Source organism: Thrips palmi, unplaced genomic scaffold, assembly GCF_012932325.1.
Source record: "Thrips palmi isolate BJ-2018 unplaced genomic scaffold, TpBJ-2018v1 HiC_scaffold_11, whole genome shotgun sequence".
NCBI lineage: Eukaryota > Metazoa > Arthropoda > Insecta > Thysanoptera > Thripidae > Thrips > Thrips palmi.
In genome coordinates this window covers 4,308,592-4,332,745 of record NW_023144622.1, presented here as the reverse complement: position 1 = coordinate 4,332,745, position 24,154 = coordinate 4,308,592, and the positions used below count along the sequence as shown (strand labels likewise).

At 63.5% G+C, this 24,154-nt stretch overlaps 1 protein-coding gene across 5 annotated transcripts in view; it reads right to left on the bottom strand.

Annotated features, from left to right (window-relative positions):
• Positions 1 to 24,154, bottom strand: part of LOC117639348 (ephrin-B1) — a 321,150-nt gene that overhangs the window by 3,663 nt on the left and 293,333 nt on the right. For 2 of the 5 annotated variants that reach the window (XM_034374922.1, XM_034374921.1), the window contains exons 2-5: positions 793 to 934; positions 530 to 698; positions 339 to 449; positions 70 to 249 (exon numbers count right to left, since the gene is read on the bottom strand). In XM_034374922.1, coding sequence (XP_034230813.1) covers positions 70 to 249; positions 339 to 449; positions 530 to 698; positions 793 to 934 — 602 coding nt within the window. Of the gene's footprint in view, positions 1 to 69; positions 250 to 338; positions 450 to 529; positions 699 to 792; positions 935 to 1,134; positions 1,179 to 1,248; positions 1,299 to 1,481; positions 1,526 to 24,154 lie in introns of those variants that run through there. The other 3 variants (XM_034374924.1, XM_034374923.1, XM_034374925.1) reach the window with 3 other exon arrangements.

Genomic DNA, 24,154 nt, shown 5'->3' with positions numbered 1-24,154 from the left:
AAAAAGAAATAGTTTGTTAAATCATGCAATTCGATTATTTTTTTTATCAAATTTGAATTTTGAACTTACTAGTTTTCTTTGTTGTGGACTTAACATTGTAGCTTGTTAGGTCTATTTCCTTGTACGAAGTAGGCCGTACTGTGGGAAGCTCTACACGTGGTGGAGGAGCAAAGGTGGGCGCAAATGTAGGCACTGGGCGAGGAGTTGATGGGCTACTTATTGATGTGGTGGGGACACGGTTCATTGATGCTGTAATTAAAAAGACACCAAATTAGATTTTAATCATGCAGTATGTTACGCTTCAGATGGTTCACAAGAAGGGCAGAAACTAAACTTACTCTGATTATGCATATCTTCTGGCCTGCAGCACACTTTGAAAACCACCTTCATGTTGTGGGTGGTGCATCGACCACCAATGCGTCGATGCAGGTCATCTTTTGAAGATGTTGCTGCACAGAAAAAGTTACAAGGTTAGTTGAATATAGCAGAAGAAGAATGGAAGTGTTTATGTAACAACAGCAATACTTACAGATAAAATAGTAGTCCTCGCCAGGTTGAAATTCAAGCCCACCTGGCTGAGGGGTAAATGAACGGAAAGTGATAGTGAAATACATTAATTTATGTGGCTGATTACATACAGCTATTATCTTAGGATTTGGATTGGTGATCCGACATGTGTCATATTCTTCCTTTGATACCTGAATAAACAAAAAAAGAACAAAGAGATAAGACTTAACAATGCAGCCAGTTTGAAATAAGAGGAACCACTTTGAATGAACAACCAATACTTACATTATAAATTATATACTTCTCAGCATTCTCCTCATCTGTACCAGGTACATACACAGGACAGATAATATTTACTTGATCATACTCAAATGCGATGTTTCCTTTGTTAACATCGATAATATGATCTGTGTTATCTATCCGGAATCTGCAACAAAAGAACAAACAACAAAAGAATTAGTGAAACTGATAGAGAGAAACAGATCAAAACAAAGGCCCAGTCGTGTGGCTCCCGTGCCCGTCTGTCAACAAGAACAACCCAGGGAGTGGCTATACCCCGGCGCCGAGAGACCCCAGGATCACACGGGGTATTCCCGCCGAGGTATACATAAACAAAAACAATGATACAGTGACGCGCCGAGGGGGGCATTTCGCATATCTCCGACTAACGGGGCTCGGGGGCCACGGCGCGACGGCGACCCAGACGCCCGGCCACGACGGCCACGACGACCACGACCCGACCGGAGACTGGAGAGCAGCGACACATCTTGACGCATTCCCCTCGCAGTTTCCCCAGCCAGGACCTCGTCCAGGACCTCGTCAAGGACCTCGTCCAGGACGCAGGCCGGGCCGGTACGCCTCGCCTCGCGACGCTCAATTAGTGCTTGGTGTGGCGTGGCAGGGCCGGGGCCCCGCGGGGCAGGTCTGGCAGGGCACGGCCAGGCACGGCACGTGATAATGGTGCGTTTTGTCACCTCGAGGTGTGGCACCGCGATTGAGCCATCCGTCAGCAAGTCAGCCGGCGCGCTATCTGACACGGAAAGCCTTTTACCGAAGTCGCCCCACATAAATACTGAATATGTGAACCGGCAGCCCGGCGCTGCTGCGGCGCGTCTGATGAGTCAGACGGCGGGCTTGACTTGCCGCCCCGGTCACGCAGCATTCTTTTGCGGGGCGTCCCTGCGGGTAGGCAACCCGCAGGCCGGCGGGGTCCCAGGCGCCCAGGTGCGGGCCGCGCAACGCCACCAACGCGACAACGCGACGCCCCAGGGCACTTCGGACAGCGGCTTGGCCGGCCAGGCCGCGTGGTGGCGCAATGGCAAGTCGTGGCGGCGAGGCGGCAAACAGCAAGCAGGCTGATTCCGAGAGTCGTTTTCGTCGCCCCGTCTCCCTCGCACTCACGGGGCGTCCCGCTGAGGTGCGAGAGAGACAGAGCGACGAAAACGACTCTCGGCGCCGTCGTCTACATTACCGCCGCCGCGCTGCACTGCGCTGCACTACACGCGGTTCGCGCGGCGCCACCACGGCGACGTACTGCCGCGCTCTGCCCGCTCAGCCCCGCGACGCCGCGACGCGTCGGGTTACCCCGCGCGACGGAGCGACAGTCGTGAGAAAACGTCCCGTTACGTCACCCAATACCTAGCGGCGATACCCCGTGCCGCGCGGGGCGGCGGACGGTCCAGGACGGTCCGCGCGGCGTGGGGTATCGCCGGACAGGGCGGCGAGGGCGACAGGCGCCGGGCTCAGCATGATGTCCGAAGTTACACCACGACTGCACGCTGCGCACCCGCCTCTGCCGGGGCGCAAAGAACCAACCCCAGCACTACCCCACGCCAATCTTCTGGACCAACCCCGAGCACGGGGTATTCACGAGGCGATTTCCTTTCGCGATTGAGAGTACCGTCCTGGTTGGGCCGGAGATTGTCTGTCTATCAGGGCGACGTGACGAGCGGACCAATCAAGGCCGGCGGGGCGGTGCTGTCTCCTGGAGCAAGTCCTGCAGCGAGTCCTGCCCTGCTTAGCCCTGCTGCCCCCGGGGCCCCGTGGGCAAGTGCGGCCCTCCCTGCGGCCGCCCCGCCCCGCGCCCCCGCGCCGCCGCGCCCCGCCTAGACCAGGCCGATTTCATCCTCGGATCCGATCAGATACGCCGAGTGCCACCGCCCGTGCACGCCCCTGCAGCCCCGCCCCGCCCCGCCCGTGGCTCCGTTTCATAAGCGGCTGCGGCGTGCCCGCCATGCCAGACCGTGCCGGGCCTGCTGTACAGTCGCTGGCAAAAGTACTGCCGCCATTACTGGAGCCTCGACTGGGGCAGCCCACCCCTGGGGTCACGTGACTGCAGGGCGCCAATCAGGAAGCGCGGCGTTCAACTTTTTGCAGTTCGCGCCCTACTAAGCCGGCGCCAAGTGATCAGCGAGTACACCTGCGGCTATGTCAGGGCAGCACACACACACACACAGTGACGCAATGGCGCAGTGCTACCTTTACTACCCAGGGCAGCCAAGGGCGCCGCGTGTAAAACAAAAGGAAACCCAAGTGATTTTCCTCGACGCCGTCCTCCGCCCGGGGAGGTAGGCAACGCGCAGCGACGCGTCCCGCCCGCTATTGTCCGCCGCGTCCTTGGCCGTGTTGCCTCGGAGCGGAGCGGGCACCTCGGCGACGATCATCGTCGTGTCCATTGGCGCATTGGCGGCGCGACGCTATGGCGCCGCGGCGTGACGCAAGCCCGGCACGCGCGTGACAATGGGGCGACACCGCCACACTGCCGCACCGCCACACCGCGCATGACGCCTCCCTTTCACTCCATCGACAGTCCCGGCCAGCACGGCCAGGCCCTCGGCCAGGCCGGCGCCGTGCATGTCGATGTCGCGATTCGATAAATCCACCGGGATCCGCGCGCCGCGCCGCGCCGCCGCTGCAGTTTCGTTTCATCGTGCTGCAGTGCAGGCCGTGCCGCTTGCGCCAACGAGTTTTGTTTCTAGTCGTGCAGGAGCTGCAGGAGGCTCCGGCAGGACCCAGAGCGCGGCGAGGCGCGCGCGAGAGCAGCAAGCAGATCTCGCCACCAGATGCCGCCGCCGCTGCCGCCGCCCCGTCGCGTCGTCCGCGCTCTGTGCCGCACCGCGCCTCGCGCCCCGCCCCGCGTGCAAGTCGCCGCGCTGCGCCGCGCCGCCAGCGGGCTGCGTCGCAACGGCCGGGATCACAATAGCCGCGCCGGGAAGACGGCCCCCGTTCGAACGCGCCCGATGCCGTTCCACTCGTTCCACTGGTCGGGGCGAGGGAGTACACATCCTTGACCCGGGCGCCCTCCGGCCCACAGCCGGGGCGCGGCGGGGCGCGGCGGGCGCACCGGCCTTGACTGCCCAGCCACCCACAACACACACGGCCGGCCGGCCTGCCCGCGCGCCACAGCCGCAGCTCACCTGACGGCAATACCAGTGTGCACGCCGAGAATCCCGTCGTCGTCGTCGTCGAATCGAACCCGGCGAAAAAAGACACCGAAAAGAAATAAACTCGGGCGCGGCGGCGGGACTCGAACCCGCGACTGGCGACGCCGACCCCAATTAGCGGTGTGGCGGCGACCTCGGCGTGCTCGTTAGGCTGCGCCTCCTCCGCGCGGCACTTGATCGGGACGGTCACGAGCCACCCCGCGGCGGCCACGGCCAACGGCGGCCCAGCGGCCACGACGCCGTGCCCGACCCGCGCCGCCAACGCCAACACCGCGACGACGGCGTCCTCCGCGTGCCGCGGGAGCGGCCATCCCGGCGTCGGCGCGGAAGATAACGACTCGGCATTCATTGCATATCGAATGAAGCGCATTTGAGGCGCGTTTTACGAGCTCCCGTGCGAGCGGCGCGCCGTCCGAGCGAAGTCCGAGCGCCGTCCGAGCGCCGTCAGCATAGGTCAAGGCTCTCCCTATCTCGCTCGCTCTCAGGACGTAATGGAATCGGGACGTTTGCTGCGCTTGCGCTGCTTCAAGCCGAACACCGCTGTCGTCGCTCTGTCTCTCTCGCACTCGCGGGGCGTGCCGCAAGGGTGCGAGAGAGACGGCACGCCGGCACACACGCGCGTGCGGGTAATTGCTGTGCACAATTACGCACCTCCGCCTATCGCACCACCACACCGCCAAACTAGTCCGGCCGGCGCGGCCCGCCGGGTTCGTCATTTCCATTATTGCGCGGAAAAATGAGAAGAAAAGTGTGGGAAACGGAAGACAAAGACGGATTTTGATTCCGCCGCGGCGGCAAATTTGAACGCGTCGGGGTTTTTGACTGGGAGGCCGACCGAAGCACAGGACCGCCGCCTGACCGCCTCCCTTCTCGCTCAATAACTGCGAGAAGTGGCGGAGCGGAACGCGTGACGTGCCGCAGGACGTAAACACGCGGATGGAACGGCGCGGAAAAAGGGGATGGGGGAGGGGGAGGCACACAGCACCGGGCCATTTAGAATGTTAATGCGATGGGGCATATGGGTTCCAGGTTGACGAGCTTGTAATGACTTTTTGCGAGGTGCAGTCTGCAGCGGGCCTTGCAGTTGCAGGCGTTGCAGTGAGCATGGCGGAACAGGGGGAGAGAGGTGAGTGTGTGAGAGGGGGGGGGGGGGTTAAAGCCGAATATATACAAGGCGGCCCGTCGTGGGAAAGGGGGAGGGGGGGGGCACCGCCGAAAAAGAAGCAGGCAGGCAGACGAGCTGCTGAACGTTTTAACGTTTTGTGCGGCGCGGCGTCACAAGCCTCTAATTGCCGTCTAGCTCGCCAAAGGCAGCCAAAGGTCCTCTCGAGCTAAACTCTGTCTCTCTCTCTCTCTCTCGCACACACAACCCTTCTTCTGTGTCGTCCTTCCAATTAGGACGCCCCTGCATCCTTGCATTTTTAAATTTATTTTTTTTCCCCGCCGCCTTGTTTGTGGATTGGGTTTCGGGTGGCGCTAGCGGCGCTAGCTCGCGGTCTGGATTATTTCACGGTGGAGGTCCGCCACACACACCCACAACACACACACACGAAGGGGATTTATTTTGGCTCCACGATGAGGCGCAGCCAGAAGGCCCCGTAGGCCCCGAAGCAGCACGGCGGCAAAACTGCCGCTAAAGCCGCCGCCGCCACGCCTGCTGAACTGACGAACGCAGTAAAGTGGTGTGACTTGCACAACGCCTTCGAGGTTCGACAGCGGCGCGCGCGCACCAAGCAAGCACCACGCCGCCCCGACCGACGGCGACCCCTGGGCCGCCCCCCGGCCCCCAGGTCGACGACAAGCCCCGCCGGCTGTCGCTCTGTCTCTCTCCCATACGGGACGCCCCATGAGTGCGAGAGAGAGACGGAGCGAGTCTGCCGGGGCCAATTTGCGTTTTCAAAATAAGTCGACGTGGGCATTATTAGTGGCGGTGGCGCGCGGCGTGGCGGCGATGACCCCGACCTAGGCGTTACTGCCGCAGATGCCGCACTAAACAAAGGACAGAATATCGGCTCGTTAACAGCGCGGCCGACCGCATGGCCGCATGGCCGCTTGGCTCCTGGTCCGGCTGTAATTACGAACGAACCGCGCGGCCACCTCCTCCTCCCCAGCAGCACTGCGCGCACGGTGCACACAGCGACCAGGCGCCGCGCCAACCTCACCACCGCCGCACTTTGAATTTAAATATTTTTCGCGCTGCACCGTCGCGCGGTGTGTGTGTGACATTGCAGCTGAATTGGCAATCAATTGCATCCGCGACTGGTTCAGCCGCGCGGCCCTGGGTTCGACTCCCGACCTCCCCGTCGAGCACGTTCCACTGGTACTCTCGCGGACACGCTTGCCAGCTCTCTCTCTCTCTCTCTCTCTCTCTCTCTCTCTCTCTCTCTCTCTCTCTCTCTCTCTCTCTCTCACTCGGCCACTAAAGCGCGCATTCCCCGTCGCCTTCACGCATGCGCGCGGCGTGGCGCGGCGCGGCTCCCGTTAGGGGTGAGCGACGGCGGGCCCTTGATGTCGTCGGCCAGGAAGTGATCCCGCGGCCCCGCGCGGCACGCCCCCTAGACCAATAAACATTACGCCGGCCAATCGTCCACCTCCATCACGGGCTGCATGAAGGACTGACTGACTGCGCGGCCGCGCGGCCACGCCCCCTGGAGGTCAGGAAGAGCGCCCCCGCGGCCACGCGCCGCCAGCGCCGCCAGCGACGAAAAAAAAGAAAAATCGACTGGGGACGATAATGGGGAAGACTTATGTGGCTAGGTGTCCCCGCTTATGCCGCGGCCACCGCGACTTCCTTCCGGACCCGGAGCTCCCCGGAGGGAGCGAGACAGCTGCCGGATGCGCCGCCCCGATACTCACCTGGAAACAAACAGAGAGGGACAGGGTTAGTGTTGTCACGCACACGAGTGGCTCGCGTCGTCACGGGGAGGTGTCAGTCATAGAGCCGGGGGCACACAGCGCCGTGGCCCCTATTTACAATCAATTCGGGCCACTTCACTCGGGCGACTGACTGCCACACTGCCACGCCACGGCCATGGGGGAAGGTGCTGCGTTTCCACGCCAACACACACACACGCTCCCTTTCCGACTGTTGACAAATGAAAGCACAATTGTCGCCCCGAGTCGCCCTGCCGTCGCTCTGTCTCTGTCGCACTCACGGGGAGTCCCGTAGGGGCGCGAGAGAGACAGCGACGGAGAGGTCCTGCCGCCCGCACGGCGACGTCGCGACGTCCAGCGACTCGGATTTCTCTCCCGCATGCGCCTTTTCAAACACACTGCCGCGCTGCCGCCTCTCGCGTCTCTACAGTGCTCTGCTCAGCTCTGCAGCCCGGGGCGGCCGGCCAGGCGAGCTGGCAGCAGCAGCAGCAGCCCTTTTGCGGCGGCGATATTACTTTTCGCGTTTCGCAACGAGTGAAACTGCACCGCCAGGGACACCACACTGCCCCGCCGCGTGGCACTGCAGCGCACTGCAGCACTGCAGCACTGCACCCAGGTCGGGACCCCTAGAGCTGCATGGGTTCTCTATCGCGCGCCCAGGCCAAGCCGGCCTTTACTGCCTCGCGTCCCGGACTATCCTAGACCAGCCAGATATTTTACCCCGTCGGTAAACGGATCCGCCGAGCACGGCGCCGCGCTGCCATGGCGGTGCCGCGCCCACGGGCCGCACGGGCCGCCCCGCCGGGGCAGGCAGCCTGCCGCCAGCCCGACTGGCCGTGCTGCACGCTGCAAACCGCCTCGAAATGGCGGAGCTGCTCAGCCTGCCTCTCGGCCTCCAGGGCCAAGGGAAGGGAATCCCGCAAACAGGTTCCCGCCGAGCACAGTGTAGGTCACACACGGCGCGCATTAATCGCGCCAAAAAATCAAAGCCGGCGCCGCGTGACCCGAAAGGCCGCCAGCGAGTAGCGCACGAGCCGCGGCGGGGGCACGGCGGGGGCGCGGCGGGGCGCGCGCTGACCTGACCCTGCATTGTGCAAGCCCCGCCCACGCGCTTACGTCACCGAGGAGGCCGTCGGCCAGGCCATCAGCCAGGACGCCGACGGCCAGGACGCCGTCAACCAGGACGCCGTCAACCAACCAGGACGCCGTCAGCTCGGCCGATCTGGAGGATCTGGGCCGGCGTAGAAATGAATGAGGAAGGATACGTCTCGCCAGTGTGTGTGCCTGTGTGTGTATCGGGGCCGCGGCGGTGGAACAAGCCGATTTGCACCGCGGACGTGCAGCGCCGTAACTAAGCCTGCTTTATTAGGAGAGCAGCTGGCGGCCTGGCGGCGGTGGCCGCTGGTGGTGCCCCACCGCTAGGAACGAGGCACTCGGCACTGCGGCACCGCGGTGCGCGCTTCGCCGCTTCAACTTTCACACCGCGGGCACCGCGGGCCACACCACCGCAAGCTGCCGCCCCGCGGTGCCGCCAGGCCGCCAAGCCGGAGAGGCTCTCCATCGCCTTGCCGCGGGGCGCCGCCACCATGGCCGCCACCGCGGTGGGGGAGAAGCAGGACGCCGTCAATGAGGCCGCCAGGCCGAGGGAGGGTCTTCGGGGGAGTCGAAAGGCGTGTGAACACGAAACACGCGTCGCGGCGGGGCGGGCGCAACGCGGCGTCAAACGACCGCCAGGCGTTTGTCAGTGTCGACGAGGCGCGGCGCCGTCGTCGTCGTCGCCGTCGCTCTGTCTCTCTCGCACTCACGGGGCGCCCCGTCTCGGTGCGACAGAGACAGAGACGCTGCCACCGTCAGAGTTTTGCCTCGCACGGCGCACGGCATCGGCAGGCACGGACTGGTGTGGTGTCGGAGACACGGCGACACCATCGCCGATGCCATCAATACGGAAGGCGACTCTACATTCGTCACGAAGCCATTGGGGCTCCCGTTGTTTTACGGCGCGGCTGGGGAGGCCAATGGGGAGGCCCCGCCGAGCCCCTCGGACGCTACGCTGTGCTAGCGGGTTAAAGCGCGCATTACGCATTGACGCTTCCGATCACCGCCTCTATGGTGCGGCACGCGACGACGGTCTCTCTCTCTCTCTCTCTCTCTCTCTCTCTCTCTCTCTCTCTCTCTCTCTCTCTCTCTCGCACTCATGGGGCGTCCCGCAGGGGAGCGAGAGAGACAGAGCGCCGTTCGGAATCAGACTGCAGCAGGCCGGGGCGCCATCAAGAATGGACGACGGCATGCATGACGTGGCGGCGCGTCACACCGAGGCATCAAACTTGCAGGAGGCCGCTCCGTCCCTCTCGCACTCGCGGCGCGCCCCGAGGCGGTGGGAGAGAGACGGACAGGCGGCGCGGCCCGGCCCGTCCGGCCTATTCCCGGACGACATCAATTCGTGACGGGATCGATGTCGCCGCCCTCACTGCCGCAATTGAAAAAGGGGCAATTACTGCCGCCACACGCGAAGCAGGCGGGGCAAGCGAAGCGCACCGAGGAGGACGAGGAGGAGTACTCGACGGGGTGCTTGTTGGCCGCCTTGCGCGTGGGCAGGGCGGAGGCTTCATCCTGCAGCAGCGCAAGCAGCGCGTAGCACAGTGGGCCAGAAGACCGCTGCTGGAGGCGGCTGAAGCTCCAGCCGCCGATCGCCGTGGAAGGCCACGCAAATAAAAAAGGCGGGGGCGGGATTCGAACCCAGAACCCCGGCAGACTGATGCACCGAGCTCGACTGCCGCCAGCCACAGGCGGCGGCGGCGGGGAGACGGCAGCCGACGGCAGCCCTGAATGCGAAAAAGGAAAGGCTTGCATAAAATCTGCACTGCGCTGCCGCGCTGCCGCGGCCCAGACACCCTTTGTTTGTCTTCAAGTGCACGTCGTCTAATGGACGCCGTGTCATTCCGCGGCGGGCGGACGCTCCGTCTCTCTCGCACCCGCGGGGAAGGGCCCGCGACGCCCGCGAGTGCGAGAGAGACGGAGCGACGCTGTTTTGGAATCGCGGCCCGTGCAGGGGAGGAGGACGAGGACGACAAACACGAGGGGGCCTTCCTGGTCACTGCCTGGGCCCTGCTGAATAAACCAGTGCGCCGTGTGTGTGTGTGTGTGTGTGTGTCTTTTGAGAGTGTGTGAGTGGGACCCACCCCTTCGCCGAACTTCAGCCCCCGTCGACGTGAGTCGCCTCCGCGGTCTATTCGCGGAAACGGATCTCCCCTGCCCTGTCCGTCACTATACTCCGCGCTGCAGAGACCGTCGGAGCGGCACTAGCGCACTGACAGTGTGCCAGCAGCCACTAACGCGACAGTGGCGCGGCAGTGGCGGTAATGGTCCCACGAGGCGATGCGTCAGTACGTCGGGGAAGGCGAAGGCAGAGCAAGGCGACCCCGCTCTCCACACAAAGTGGCGCTACTAACCGTGGAATTCAAAACAGGGGCGATCGCTTCTAATTGCCGCCGTAACACCCGCATCTGTGTGCGTGTGTGTGTGTGTGTGTGTGTGTCGCGAGGCCGACGCGCTAAACCGAGAGGGGTATGGGCGTGCACCACCGCGGCGGCACCAGAGCGGCGGCGGCTCGACTCGCGTCTAATTTATGGATATGGACAGTCGGAGTATTTTGAGCGGCGAGAGGAATGGGTCCCCAGTTGCGTGCCGGTAAATCAAGCCGCGCTGTCGTCGCCAGTCCGCGGGGCGGGGCGGGGCGGGGCGGGGCGGCGCCAAAGTGCATTCACCATCAGCAAGGCCGCGGGATGGCACAACTTCCAAGTGCACCACGCTATCCGAGACGCGTTGCGGTATCGCTGGGCCGCCGTGGCGGCAGGCAACCCGCGCGCACCGGAGCGCCGCGGGCCCGCGTCGACGGCGTCCTCGGGCGGCAAGGCGACGGACGGCGCAGCGGCCGCCTGATTCCTCGGAGTGGCTCTGTGTCACTCGCCCCCCTCCGGGCCGCGCCATCCCCGCCAGTGCGACAGCGACGGGGCGACGGGCTGACCTACCTCGCCTCGCCTCGGCTGGACACCGGCGAGGGAGAAAGGGGGATGCTAATAGGCCGAGGACGGCGACGCGGCTGCTAATGGCGGAGCGAGTGTCGCGAAGCACCGAGGAGGCCAAGCAGGCCGCCAAGCAGGCCGCGGCCGCGAGGCTCAGGGCGACGGGGCGCGTCATTAGTTTGATTTACTCGCGGCCGGCCCGTCTCTCTCGCACTCGTGGGGCGGCCCCTGCGGGTGCGAGAGAGACGCAGCTAGCGGCTCCGGCGACTCGGCCCACCCCCCATTAGCCCTCATGGCCCTCATGGCGTCCGCTACGCCACGCACACAGCAAGCCTTTTCGGGGACATCTTCATAAAGACCGCCGCGGAGCTAATGCACCGCCCTCTCTGGGGAAGGACAAGAAGTACGTTTTTTCTGAAAGCCGCAAACGACGGCGTCGTTGGCGTCGTTTGCGGCAGTGGCCCCGGTTTACTAGTGTAGCCCTTTGACCGCCGCCAAAAGGCTGTAAAACGGCAGCGGCGCCGCGCTTTTATTTTCACTCCTTCTTTATATATTTTCTTTTTCCATCGCACCGTGTGCGCGCACCGCCGGGCGCCGCCCCTGCCCGCCGTGCAACATCATCGCTCCCCTTAACGACCAAATCGACAACTTGAGCAGAAACGGGCGGCATAAACCGCGACTTGCTTTAACGGGCCGCGGAACTGCGAGGGAGGCCGCCGAGGCCGCCGCCGTGAGGGATGACTGTTTTGTCAGGCCGCGGTGCTGAGGCGGTAGTCTGATCCCGAGCAGCGCCCCGTCGCTCCGTCTCTCTCGCACCCCCACGGCGCCTACGGCCCGCGCGACGAGTGCGAGAGAGACAGAGGCACGGCTCCTCAATGGCGGCGTCTCAGGTTCGGCGACGAGCAGAGCGAACGGCCGAGCCGAACCGAACCGCCGAATTGGCGGCCCGGCCCGGCCGTTTGATGGGCCGTATAAAGCGTGCGGAGGACGCGTGTATAAATTAGTCGCCTTTGTTTCGCCCGTCCTGTCGCGGGCGTCGCGGACGTCCGGACCACTCCACTGCAAAAAGGGCGCATCTCCTCGACAAAACTCGAAAACAAAATCGAACCGCGACGCCAAGACTGCAAACAGCACTGCAGCTCGGTGTCCCCCTCGCACTCGTGGGGCGTCCCGCGGGGTGCGAGAGAGACAGAGCGACGACACACTGTCCGGCATGGAGCCGCGGTGCGCGGGGCGTGTCGCGTGTCCCTCGCGGTTCGGGGGAACCCCTCCTAATGACTCATTACTCCCCCACGCCCTCCCCTCCCCTCCTCCCTCGGGATCCGCGAGCCGCACGGTCCACCCCTAGTGCATCCTAGTCCGGTCGGGAAAACGGGCAAAATATGCGGGCCCTATCGCGCCGCCCATCGGCCGCGATCGCGGACGATGACGACGATAATCCTCGTGTCGTCTCTCTCGCACCCCCACGGGACGCCCCGCGAGTGCGAGAGAGACGGAGCGCAGTGGAGCGACAACGCATAAAGCCACGGAGACGACACGATAAAAAAAAAATCCGACGTAATGGGGGAGCATATAAACTAGACCTCATGAGCGAAATCATGTGACGCTCGGATGCACTTTTCGGGTGGCGGCCGCGCGGTGTGGGAATCGAGCCGGGAAAGACAACAACAACAACAACAACAACAAAACTCCGGCATCGTTGCCGGTATTCGAACCCGAAACCTTAGCCGCCGCCGTCGTCGCCGCCGACAGCGGTACCCATGTCGTTCCATCTCCCGAGAGCGAAAAGAACAGGAAAGGGACCTGGCCTATCACCAATTTACATCTGTTCGGAATCGTCTGAATAATAGCGCGGACGAGAAACAAAGACATATCCGATAAGCATCAGAGGCATAGCCAGCCCAGTACCCACGACAAGATGCCACGATAACACTTTTATTGTCTCGGCCCGGCCGGTGAGGGCCACCTCCACCTCCGCCGACACCAAGAAGGGGTCCCGAAGGGGTCCCGAAGGGGCCCAGGCCGAGGGTACGGAGGGTACCCGCCGGTACCGACCATAACTTATAGCCAATCAGCGGGCCGGGACGCGCCGAGTGTGTCTCGGCATTCCGCGGGTCAACCAAAAACAAAGCACGCCGTCAGCGCGTCCAGGCCGACGATGACGTCACTGTTCGGCGCAGAAAGGGGTTCCAACTTGCAGCGTAGGAAGGATGGGGGTGCTTTGCCACCTGCGCGAGGGCGGTACACTGGAAGGCGAGTTCTTTTTCTTTCCCGAAAAAGAATGACGCGAGGTGAGCGCGCTCGGCGCTGGTCGACGGACACTCTCGATCCTCTCGCTGTTCGATACGGACGGGACAATGGTCGCGCGGTCGCACACCAAGGCCCCTCGCCCCGCCAGCCACTCCCCGCCCTTCGCCTTCGCCCGGCCGTCGGGTCCGGGACTCGACGGGACAGCCTTGGGCGCCGCCAGGCCCACGGCCAGGCCGCCGGGAACCTCCCGCCACCTCCAGGAACCTCCCGCCGGTTCCGGTGCCGCCACACTGCCTATCTATCGTCCGGCCGCCCCGCCCACGCACTACAAAAAATAATCGGTCCGATACTTCGGACTTTTGCCGCCACGGCGGGCCAAGTTCGGCGAGCCGGCAGCAGCGCGGCGTGGCAGCTGTCCGGACCAGGACGGCGTCGACCGCGTCGGCCCCGACAGCACCGTCAGGACCGTCAGGACCACCCCGCGGCAAGGTACCCCGCGGCGCGGCGCGCATGTGGAGGACCCCATGATGTCGGCCGAGCCGTATGACGGGCGGGGCGGGGCGGGGCGGGGGGATCACGATGAGGGCCAAGGCAGCCAAGGGCGTGCCGTCACGTTCCGTCACATACCTCTTACTACGCCCTGCCGGCCTGGCCGGCCTGGCGGGCCCTGCGCACTGACACGGTACACGTGGTACACGCTGCACGCGATGCACACACACACACACACACACACACACACACACACACACACACCACGCACACGCAGCGACCGGAAGCTGGGACACCCCGCGCATCCAGCCCAGCGTTGCGTTGCCCAGCGTGCGGCCGACGTATAAAAACGACACGCGGCTCGGGCGCGTGGCACGCCACTGCACGCCACCGCACACGCCCGTCCGGCCCGCTAATCCGCCACCCCCTCCCCTACACGCCGGGCTTTGCGGGGATTACAAGTATCGCGACCCCAAAAGCGCGCGAACCCCGCTGCGGTTTGTACTGCCGAGTCTGATTCCGAACGGTGCGCTGTCTCTCTCGCACCCGGCGGAACGACCCGTGAGTGCGAGAGAGACGGAAGTACCCTCCGCCGTCGGTCAAACAGCGACGGCACGAAGCAGGCGCGACAGAGGTCCATCGCAGGGGAGCAGCCGCCTCTGTCTCCCTCGCACCGACCCGGACCGCCCCGCGGGTGCGAGAGAGACGGAGCGAGTGCAGGCGATAATGGGCCGGATTTGCGGCGCCGTCGTCGGGGTCCTCTGCCTCCCCCACTAATGAAGGGCCGCGAGGGACGGCGCCCTGCCGACGGCGAGGACGGCGAGCAACGGCCGGCCCTTTATTGCGCCGCGTCGATACCCCGTGCACGTGTCCCGGCCATGCCATACACGTTATGGTCCCCACGGCCAGGGGGTATCGCCGGCGTGCATCTGGATGCCGCTAGCGCCGCGCCAACGGGCCAAGCGACGCCGGGGTCGCGAGAGGGTGGCGATAAAAAGCGGTCACCTTCCGCAAAGCGACGTCGTAGAGGACGGCGGTCTGCACGGCGGCCTGCACGGCGGAGCATGGCGGGGCATGCGGCCGTTCGACAGGCCCTGGCGCCGCGCCAACGCCCCCGACGCCCCCGCCCCCGACACCAGGTGGCCGAAGTACCCAAGTACCTCCCGCACCACGTCGTCAATCCAGGACCATCCAGGACCACACAGCCGAAACGAGGCCCAACGCCCGGGAGATAGCGACCGCCACCGCAAAACTCGGAGGCCCCAAATTAAATTTCCGTTTCTTTCCGCGTCGCCGCGTCGCGACGTCGCGGCCCCCGCTAACGGCCTAAACTTTCTGCCGAGATAAATCAAATTCCGCGCGTTGTTGCAAACCGCCGGACTGATTCCGAGAGTCGTCGTCGCTCTGTCTCTCTCCCACTCACGGGGCGTCCCGCGAAGGTGCGAGAGAGACAGAGCGACGACTCTCGGAATCGGTGTGCAGGCCTTGTCTTCCCAGGCGCCTCGCCTTGCAGCCTGCACTCTACATAACGAAGACGGTGGCGGTGGCGAGGGCACCGAGCGTCCAGCGTTACCCGAGCCGGGCCGCCGAGCCGCGCCGCGCCGACCGCTAGGCCCTTGCCGCGCCTCGCCTCGCCCAGCTGCAGCAGCAGCGGTACAGAGCCTATAAAGCAGCCCGCGCGGCCAAGTCCATCACGTCCATGCATGCTGCAGGCTGCACCAAGCCCAAGCACGGAGTGCTGCGCCTGCACCGCCATGCACTGCCATGCACTGCAGCCGAGCGCGCGAAAAAAAGAGAAAAGGGTCAGTGTGCCGGTATTCGAACCCGCGACCACGCGCACCTGCAGCGCAATTCGGCCGGCCGGCGAGCGCGCGCGTGTGTGAGTGCGCGCGCGTGTGTGTGTGTGCTGGCCGTGGAATGCGGCTGTCCGTGTGTCTGACACGCAAGACGCTGCAGTCAAGTCGATTTAGTCGGAAAAGCGGAAGAAACCGAATAAGGACGACAACAAGAGGCAGCAGCACGCTGCGGGCTCGGCAGCAGCCTTCTACGGCAGGCCCGTCTCGGCCGCGCGCTCTGACAGCCGTGGGTTCGAATCCCAGCCGCGGCGGCCGTTTTCGTCCTTTCTCCCAGCCCCCGGTAACTCGGCAGCGCGGCGGCCCTCGGGTCCGGCGGGCTCAGCTCGGCGAGGGCGGGACTCGAACGCCGGACGACACAGAATGTTTTGGCAAGAGTCCGCCACCGCCATAAACTGGCGCGGGCGCGGCGCGGGCCAGCCAGGGCCAGCCCCGCCGGGATTCCTTTGACGGGCCGGGCAGCCTGCTCCGTCTCTCTCGCACCCATGCGGGGCCCAGCGGCACGCCCCGCGAGTGCGAGAGAGACAGGCTGCTGGGCGCGGCGTGGCGCGGCGGGGCCGTGCAGCCCGGCCGCATCATTGCCATGTTACACGCTCGAGAATAAGCGGCACGCACGCCCAGTGCAGTGCCGCCCGCTGCCTTTTCGGCGTCAAGTTCAAGTTCAGCGCCGTCGTGGTCCTGGCCTGGCCCTGGCGGCGGCGGGGAAGTTTCGGACTCGTTACCCGTTCCCGCGCGAGGCGGCAACGCGACGAATCGGGCAGGCCGCGAACCGGAATGCCGCTGAAAGTGGCGAACCGGCTGATGTATGAATGCATGTGTGGTATGAATGTATGTATGGCGCGCGCGCGAACAAAGACAGCGAGTGCGGTCGTCCTTCTCGCACTCGCACACCACCAGGGCGGGTGGAGACACCCCCGAGTTGTCAATCTCGCAGAACGGACCCCGCGTTTGTGTAGCCCTGCGGCCCACACTGCAAACTCGGGGCCCAGGCTGCACTAGAGGCTGCAGTCGTTAGGGCTGCCGCCCTTCGGCGAGCCCTTTGGCAAGGCGCGGGGGTCACTTGAGTGTCGCGATGTCGACCCCCCACCCCCACCACTGCTATTCCTGGCCCTGTGTCCGTAAACGGAACAGCCGAATGAAACCATGAAACGCAGCGCAACGCACTGGGATCCAGCGTCTCCAACGTCTGACTGCGCGACCCCAACGACTCGACCCTTGTTTGACATTATGGTCGCTACCCCGCGCCGCAGCCATTTCTCTCTCTCTCTCTCTCTCTCTCTCTCTCTCTCTCTCTCTCTCTCTCTCTCTCTCTCTCTCTCTCTCTCTCTCTCTGCAGGCCGACGGGAGCTGGCACTGGCAATAAGAGCCAAGTAGCGTCGCGTGGGCTAAATTCATAACACCTGACAACACGCCATTAATTCGAAAGACGTGTCGCGCGCGACGCGGGAACCGACACAAATATGAGGGATGACGGACAGAGGAGAGAGAGAGAGAGAGAGAGAGAGAGAGAGAGAGAGAGAGAGAGAGAGAGAGAGAGAGAGAGAGAGAGAAGGAGAAGGGAACGAGGCAACGGCGGCGGGAATGTGTCACACGCACATGCGTGCGAGAGAGACGGCGATTGTCGTGCATATCTGCACTGGGCGATGACAGATGAGTTTGTTGTGCGTGGGGCGGCTTGGCGGGGCGGGGCGAGGCGGGGCGGGGCGTCGCAGCATCCCAGCCCTAAATCATGCCAGCGTACCAAGGTTAATCTCCGCAGGGTGCTTTATACAGTCAAGTCTCGCAGCATCCAGCCGCGCAAACGTACGTATCCTTCCTTTTGCATTTTATTTTTTCAAACGTAATTTTTTTTTGGCAGGGTCCTTTGCCTGCTGCAGCCCACACAACACCAGTGCAACAGATATATACACTCCTTCGCACGCACGCACACACACATACATACACACACACACCTACACACACACACGACTTGATCGAAGGGCGAGATTCCTCGGGGGATCAGAGAAAGGGCAAGTGGGGATCAGGGATCATCGGGGAGCTTTATCCACCGCTCCGCCACCCGGACGCTGACGCTACCGAAAGTACGTATCGGATGGCCAGGCTGTAGCCAGGCTGGTGGCGGCCGTGGCGGGGAACGGGGATCCTCTTGGGGGATATGCAGTGAAAGTGCAGTAACGCACGCGGGACAAAAGGCAGCGGGTACCGACGTCGCGGGTACCACCGGGAGCCCGGGCAGCGGGCGCAACGGGCTTTTAAGGCCCCCAAGGCCACTTACGGGGCGGCTTAAGACCCGACAGCCGTGCATCATTTTGTAAATATGTTTTTAAAGTACTCCGCTACTCACACACAGACACCCCTACACACACAGAGAGACACACCTTCACACACATACAGAGTAGCGCACGCGCACCGCGCTGCAATTCTGCCCGCCAGACGCAATTACGACATAAGTACGGCACGTGTGCATGTACACGTGTACACAATCGTGCACACACACACACACACACACATGGGGCGAGCGCGTACGGCGCCTGCTTTTGATTCGACACATACGCATTACGGGTCCAGCGAGCCGCGGTAAGTCACTTTCCAAATCGATGCGTGGGTGTCGGCTGGCGTTGCGCCACACGGCACACCAGACACACACACACACACACACACACAGCACACAGACAGACACACACACACTACCCGATCCGAAAACCCAAGGCTACGCTGCTACCGTCCGCTAAATCTCGAGTTGGGTTTTGAATCCGTTCTCACGGACGCGCGGATACTCATCCACGGAGCGCGAAATGCGACTGCAACGAGGGAGCCGAGGCTTACCTGCAACAAGGAAAGAGAAACACCGTCAGACAAACGTGGAAACTTGGAAAACACTGGCGGCGCCGAAAGGCCGGCCGGCCGGACTCGCAGACGCCAGCCACGCCAGGCGAAGCCAGTCTGGAGAAACAATCAATTGCAATCAGAGGCAGCGGCGCTGCCTGCGCTTGCCAATCAAACGCAGTACCCGCATCCAATCATCGGCGGCGGAGGGAAACATCGGCGTGCGGCGGGTTCGACTCCCCGCGACCGCCGCGCTCTTTTTATTTTTCTCACTTTTGTCCTGCCGTCGCTCCGTCTCTGTCGCACTCACGGGGCGTCCCCTAGGGGTGCGAGAGAGAGAGAAGAGAGAGAGAGAGAGAGAGAGAGAGAGAGAGAGAGAGAGGGCGCTGCTGCGCTCCCCCCGATGCACGAGGTGCAGCACTACACAAGGATGCAGTAGAAAGTCCGAGGGGGAGGGGGACGCGCCAACAAGGCACCCGTTGTGGAGGAAGGAGCGGCACCTCTTTAATGAAGTGTCAAAAGTGGACGCCAAGGGATGGGGGAAGGGGGGGGGGAGACTTCATTACCTCGACCACGGCGCACGCCTCGCCGAATTTCAGATCGCTCTGTTGGGTAGTGTGTGTGAGAGAGAGGGAGAGAGACTTTGCGTGAGTGTGTGTGTGAGTACCGTCGCACCGGTACCATTAGCACTCGCCAATAATTAATATCGAATCGCAGACGCTAGAGGATGCGTCGCGGTGGGTCGCTATGGATAGAGCGACCCCCTCCCCCCCCTCTCTCACACACACGCACACACGCGCAGACGCTCACAACATCTCCGTCTTTGTCCTGCGCGCCATAATTACCTGGCTCGGCGTGGTGTCCGAGACTCTCCGAGACTCTCCGGCGCGCTGCACAATAAGTCCCTAATTCGTGTCAAAGGAGAGACGGCACCTCCGCGACGGCCTGGGCCTCGGCCTGGACCGCCTCCCCGCCGTCGGCCCGTCCGGCACTTGGACGCGGTGCCCTGCAATTCCCTCGGCGGCCGCGTTGCATGCGTTGCATGTCCGCACGCCCACGCCCCGCGCCCGCCCTTGCACGCCACCAGGCCGCCCCAGGACCGCGCCGACGTCCACGGGCCCCGTCCGTTACCGCCGCCACTCACGCGGCCCTCCCCCTGGAGGCCCTGCTTGGCCTCCTCCAGAGAGACACACTCGGCGACGAGGTTCGAGCAAGTGCGCGACGCCCGCGGCGGAGATACGGTCCTCTTGGCCATGCTAAACGATTTCCGAACAACAACGGCAATCGAGAGTCGTCGGGGCGTGGCGTGGTGGGGCGGGGCGGGCGAGGTGTGGCGGTAATTATAACATCCTGCGGGGCGCGGCGGGGGAGGGCGAGCACGCCGATGTTGTTGTTGTTGTTTGGAGGATTCACAGGGGCCCAACTGGCAGCACGTCGTGCGTGCGGCGCCGTGCGGCGCGTCGCACAGTCCAGCGAGCACCGTCGGAGACTGACTGACTGACTGACTGACTCGCGCGTCAGGAGGACGGCTTCGCGCTCGCCCCGCGCCGCGGACTGTGAAATAGGTTAATTTCGTAGAGAGCCGTGGGTGCGTCACGCGTCACAGGGCCCCTCGCAGAACGGCCCGATCCGTGGGAGACCCTCGGAGGAAAACACACACACAGACACATGCGCAGGCGCGCGCGCGCGGCGAGCATCTTTTATAACGTGTTATCTTCTCAGGCATAGATCACCCATTAAAGACAATTTCCTGAGGCGAGCCTCGTTCGAAAAGCCGGCGCGCATCCCGGCCGACGCCGTGCAGGGCGTAAGTCCGGCCGGCGGGGCGCGCAGTTACGGTGCTACGGCCCCTCGGAGCCGAGCCGAGCGGAGCGCGGGGTCGCCCCGCCTTGACCCGACCGTGCGCCGGCCCCGGCTCGGCTCGGCAGGCTCGGCTCGGCTCGGCTCGCACCGGTCCGGACTCAGCTGTAATTGTCCGTACATGTACCAACACAATGCGTGGCAGGCAGGGCCTAGAAGGGCGAAGCACAGCACAGTGTAGCGCCGAGGCGAGGCGAGGCTAGACAAATTCGATCCCCGATACACCGCGTTAGACAGAGACGGAAACGCGCCGAGCCTTGCGTCACCGAGTCCGCCCCAGTTGAACCCGGAGGCGCAGGCGGCCAAAACTCTAGACGCGTTTTGAGCTCCAGAGTCGCTGAACAGGACTCGAATCCAGCGTGTGACCCCACCAATGGATTCCCCGTTCGGAGAGCAGTCCATTGGTGGGGTCACACGTTCGGTTCGAGTCCCATTTAGCGACTCTGGAGCTCAAAACGCGTCCGGGATTTTGACCGCCACCCACTGCGCGTCGATGTCACTACACTGCTCGAACAGGTGCTGCCGGCCTCCGTAAATACCTGTAGAGAATGGGACCGAAACGCCGCAATGCATCTGCCCGCAGTGCAGCGCCGCGCGCCAACAAGACCCTGCAGATACGCTCCGGCAATTCGCATGGCTCCACTGCCGAATCACGTAATTACTTTAGGGACAGGTGGGCCGCCCCTGCAGGCCGCCTCCGCAGCGGCGCCCGTCTCTCTCGCACTCGCGGGGCGGCCCGCACGGGTGCGAGAGAGACAGAGCGACAGAGCGACGGGGCCCTACACGGCCTGTAATTTCCTGCAAGCAGCCGCCGCCAACGAGCCCGGCCAAACGGCCAGGCGGCCCGGGCCAGTCGATTCGAATCGAGAGGCGACGCGACGGCCGGAAAAAAATTAAACGGATTAGTATCATCTTGGGATCCACCAAGCACCACGGCAGGGCGTTTACGCGTTATTTGCAGTCAGCTCAGGGCGTGACGCGCAGTGCGTTATTCGCAGGGCGTTAGTGCGTTACTCGCAGGACGTCAGTGCGTTACTCGCAGCGCGGCCTATTGTCGTGCGGTGCTTTCCCTTCCCGCACCAGTCGAAAGGGCAAAGGGGGCCTATCCAGGGGAAACCGTCGTCCGACGACGCGCCACTACTAGTCACAGTGCGGCTCACGACGGGCCTTACGCCCGGCCCCCAGACAGACAGACAGACAGACAGACAGACAGACAGACAGACAGACAGACAGACAGACACACAGACAAAGGCGATGCGCTCTTTGCTCATTTTCGGGCCCGCTTTGAGACACAGGAAGTAGCCGATTTTAATTTGGCTCGCTAATTACGTGCATATTTTGCCCTCCTCGACGGCGGCCCCGCGAAGACGCCCCCGCGTGCCTCCGCGCCGCCGGACCGGCGCGCACGGCCGCCAGTCACGCGCGTGCGTGCCCCAGAAGCGCCTCTGACGCGGTGGTCGGCGGCGGCGGGCCTCGACGGCGTGCTCGGGGCCTCCTCGGCGTACTCGGGCCTCGACGGCGTGTTCGACGGCGTGCTTGACGGTGTGCTCGACGGCGTGCTCCACGCCGCACGCGCCCTCCACGACGCCCTTTCCAATCACGGCCCCCTGCGGCGGCGCGGCGGCGCGCGGCGAGTGCAGCACTGCAGCACGTCGACGAATCGAAAAAGGACCCCGCCGAGGACTACTATTTGGGTGGACGGCGCGCCGCTGCCGGACACGCCGGGATATAAAGCGATTACCGCCTTTCTGTAATGACAGTGTAGTGACGGAGGACGAGCGGCAGGCACTAGACGACGTGCTGGAGCGACCTGCTAGCGCGCCGCTGGGCCGGGGTTCCATTTTCGAGTTCCAGAGCAGAGACGCGGCGCGCCACCGCGGCGCTGGCGGGCTGTCTGTCTCTCTCGCACCCGTGGGTCGCCCCGCCGTACCGCGGGGGTGCGAGAGAGACAGCCCTCCACCGGGGGTAGCTGCACCAAGGGTGGCAATCGCGGGCGGAGTAATTGAGTTGCTGTTCCCTCCAGAGCCAGCCAGCCAGCCGGGCAGCCGGGCGGCCGGGCGGCCAGCAGCGCACACATATGTATAGATATAAATTTCCTGTCCAAATTGAAAATTTGACGTTAATTACACACGCTGCTCGAGCCGACACATGCCAGGGGACGCTATGCGGCACGGCGCAGCGCTACACAGACGCCACACACTCACACACACATACACAGAGGCGCCCTGGCGGCTCCGGAAACAACTTTCATCTCACTTCCATTCCGAAGCAGCAGCAGCAGCACATGTATGTGTCGTGTCAGTCTGTTGGCGCGCGTTTTTTTCAAAGGCGGCGACAAGGTAAAGCGAGCGGGGAGGTTCAATAATCCTCCTACGCGCGCGTCGGCCATGCAACATTTTACACGGCGTGTCCATAACGCAATGTTTATGCAACACGACAATGCAAACTGAAAATCGGCGCGGCGACCGTGGCGCGCTCTGGCGACGCCCCGCCCCGCCCCGCCCCGCCGTGCGCCACGCCCCCGCCGCGGCGGCGTCGTCTTTCGGTCTTTCGGCGAGCGACAGATAATTGCACTCCATATAGCGAGTATTTAGCATATCGTGCGCTCCGCATTAAGTCTGCGTGCTTTTCGGTTCCGATGGCACACTGTGAAAATGAAGGAGTAACGTCGCGAAAAGGAAGTGGAGAAATGTATCTGCTGTCGCGGCGTGGGCGGCTAGCGGAGTTCCTCGTCAGTTTCTAGTGCGGCGCGATAGGTCAGGGTGAGTGCATTGCCCCGCCGCGTGTCGCCGCCACTGCGAGGGCCACGACGACGGGGCTCGCCGCCGTGGTGTTGAAGGCCACGACGGCGGTCCCTTGGCGGGGCGGTCGTAGCGGACATGACAGAAGTCGGCCCCCGGGGTGCGATCCACGACGATCACCACCATCATCGCCACCAGCGACGCAACAAGGGGCAGACCCTCGCCGTCACGGCTCACCTGCAACACAAATATTGACCCAGGCCTCTCCTTGGACGCCGTGCCCCGTCCGCCTGGCTGCCCGGCCGCCCTGGAGCGTGACAGTATTAGCGCGAGTTTTCACGCCCCCACGACGCCGCCGCGCCGCGCCGCGCCGCCCGACCACCGACCTCCACCTTGGCGGGCCGTGTTATTACAGTTCGAACTCCTTCGATTATAATGATAGAGGCCGGGCCGGAACGGGCCGAGCGGGCCGCCGGCGGACGAGTGTGCGTGTCGGGTTTGAGTCGCGTCCTCGCCAATGCCTGTGCTGGGCCGGGTCGTCCCACAGTGGGCCAGAAGACCGGTGGAGGTGGCAAAAACTCTAGACTCGTTTTGAGCTCCAGAGTCGCTAAATGGGACTCAAACCGAACGTGTGACCCCACCAATGGATTGCTCTCCGAACGAGGAGTCCATTGGTGGGGTCACACGTTCGGTTCCAGTCCGGTTCGGACCTCGGACAGGACCTCCGCCAGGACCTGCTGACTCCGGCCTGATGACCGCAGAGTCTCAGCTTTCTGGAAAGCGGGAAAGCTCTTGGGGCCGATCGTGGGTCTCGCACGTGCCCGCTGCGGGCGCGGGTTCGATCCCCGGCGCCTGCTCCGCCTGCTCGTCGTTTTCCCGCAGGAAGTGAAGGGGCCGGCCGGGACCTGTCCCGCACCGCGCCGCGCCGCCTCGACACGCCCATCCTCAATTACCCCCTCCCCCTCCCTCCCTCGCAGGGCCAAGATCGGGCGATAAGGGACAGGCCAAATGAAACCAGATGGCGCGGTTGCGCGCCGGGCGTAGCACCACTAAATAAATAACCAGGTACACTACGAGCCAAATAGTGAAGCTATCGCGGAAAAAAGGGGGTCCCAGCTGACCGGGCGATGACTGGGCGTCCAGCAGTGTACCCACCGGACAAAGCGCAGCGAGGCGCAATGGGCAATACAACACGTGAGAACTGAAGGCAAAGCGGTTTGAAGCAAACAAAATGTTTCCATTACCATACGAGGATGACTAGGGGACACGCCCCCCTCTAAAAGCCTCCC